This window comes from Vigna angularis, chromosome 9 (assembly GCF_016808095.1).
Source record: "Vigna angularis cultivar LongXiaoDou No.4 chromosome 9, ASM1680809v1, whole genome shotgun sequence".
Lineage (NCBI taxonomy): Eukaryota > Viridiplantae > Streptophyta > Magnoliopsida > Fabales > Fabaceae > Vigna > Vigna angularis.
In genome coordinates, this window is record NC_068978.1 from 13,268,086 (window position 1) to 13,269,732 (window position 1,647).

At 41.1% G+C, this 1,647-nt stretch overlaps 1 protein-coding gene across 2 annotated transcripts; it reads right to left on the reverse strand.

The window, feature by feature from the left end:
- Positions 1-283: 283 nt before the first annotated feature.
- On the reverse strand, positions 284-1,384 carry LOC108347344 (uncharacterized). 2 transcript variants are annotated; one of them, XM_017586511.2, is made up of 2 exons: positions 1,175-1,384; positions 284-982 (listed from the first exon to the last, which is right to left on the reverse strand). In XM_017586511.2, the coding sequence occupies exons 1-2, from the start codon at positions 1,232-1,234 to the stop codon at positions 359-361; spliced, it is 684 nt and encodes a 227-aa protein (XP_017442000.1). In that variant the 5' UTR covers positions 1,235-1,384; the 3' UTR covers positions 284-358. The 2 variants fall into 2 exon arrangements, with proteins under 2 accessions (XP_017442000.1, XP_052724275.1); XM_052868315.1 differs by having other exon boundaries at positions 1,104-1,202.
- Positions 1,385-1,647: the final 263 nt, after the last annotated feature.

Here is a 1,647-nt window from a genome sequence, read left to right on the forward strand (position 1 = left end):
TTATAAAATACTAGCTGAATCCGTCATACATACGTGCACGATTTTTCAAGAAACCCAGTTAAGAATTTGATCTTCATTACTCATTAACAATACATCTTAGACATTCAAACTGAACCCACCAAGATATATATAACATATGTTTAGAAATTCTTTTTCGAACACAAGAATCAGGTTTTGATATCTGAAAATCACATAGCGTGAAAACAAAAAACATGTTTGGAACACGTTTTGAACAGAAGAAACCAGGTTTCGACATCTGAAAATCAAAACGTGAAACCAAACATGTTAATATTTTAAGGAGTCTGAATAATTTATTTAATTATGCTCTTATATATCTAAGTTATATGAACAAAATGGATCACTCTCTGAAGAGGTGTTCTTCTCCAGATTGTTGGTCTATGTGCTTGATCCAACGGCAAGGACCACCATTTGAAGCGGTTTTTTGTGGTGGTGGAGGTGGTGGTGCACCGCTTCTACTACCTCCTATGTATGCAATATCCAAACCCTTCCCAACAGGGAGGAACACTGACCTAACCACTCGCACACCCCTTTGAAGCACCACGCTCCATCTGAACCCGCCACGCGAATTTCTCTGCCATGCATTCTTGCATGCTAAAACTGCTCCTTTAGGACTAACTTTGGCCACCCTTAGAACCCTAGCGAACTCCCTCCTCTTGCAATCCACCAGCAGAAAGTCCAGCCCCGCCAGCCGCGACACCGCCTCCTCCGCCTCCCCCGCCACCACCTCCGGCGGCGGAGACACCCCCATCTCCGCCAAGGCCTCTATGTACCGCACCCTCGACTTTTCATCCGGGACTATGCACACGTGCCGTGCACCCGTGTTGCGAGCTGCAACTGCTAAGCCCACGCTTGCCGCTATAGGACCACCGTAGCACCATGATTCCACTATGAACTTTGTGTTAAATCCTGCAGCCATGGCTGAGAGCAACTCCGGTACCCCAGATTCCTTGAATTTCTCACACTGCCAAAACAAACAGATCAAACTCAACCCACATAACAAAAATGAAATCTTTTCTAAGAAAACTGACATCTTTTATCAATTTCATCACTCCATAAACACACATACAGCAGAAAATATAGACCTAAGAAACAAGAAAACTGTGTGGCTGATTGATATACATGGTTCTTGAATCTTGATGTAAAGGGTGCTTACTGATTTAACGGTGTCTATGTAAGCTTTTAAGGCTGTTTCTGGGGACCAAACAAGCTTCATGGTGTGCGTATGTGTCTTCTTCTTTCTTTGTGGTTCTTTGTCTTGGAGTGTGTTATCTTGATCAGTTTCTGGGTGAGGATTTTGATATTTTGGAGGAAGAACAGAGGTACACTTTGACGTACTTGGTAGCGTTAGGTGATAAAATGGTGTGCTGAGAAGATTGATATATACCAAAAGATTCAGACAGAGGCATCAGATATGAGAGGGCGTTGACATTTTGCTTGCGCAATTTCAACGTGTGTGTAGATTTAGCCCAATGAATAAATAATCTATATCTATATGCATGCATTCAATTTTTATGGATTCTTTTAAAATACACTTCTATTTATTTAAATATATTACAGATTTTTTTTCTTTTTTCTTTCTTTTTACAACTGGTTTTTCCTTCATTCTTACCTGATTTGGAGATGATA

Excerpts from the sequence above, each read along its gene's own strand:
- LOC108347344 (XM_017586511.2), bottom strand. The coding sequence starts at position 1,234 with ATGAAGCTTGTTTGGTCCCCAGAAACAGCCTTAAAAGCTTACATAGAC. Across the intron at positions 983-1,174 it reads ACATAGACACCGTTAAATCA|TGTGAGAAATTCAAGGAATC; the intron begins GTAAGCACCCTT and ends TTGTTTTGGCAG.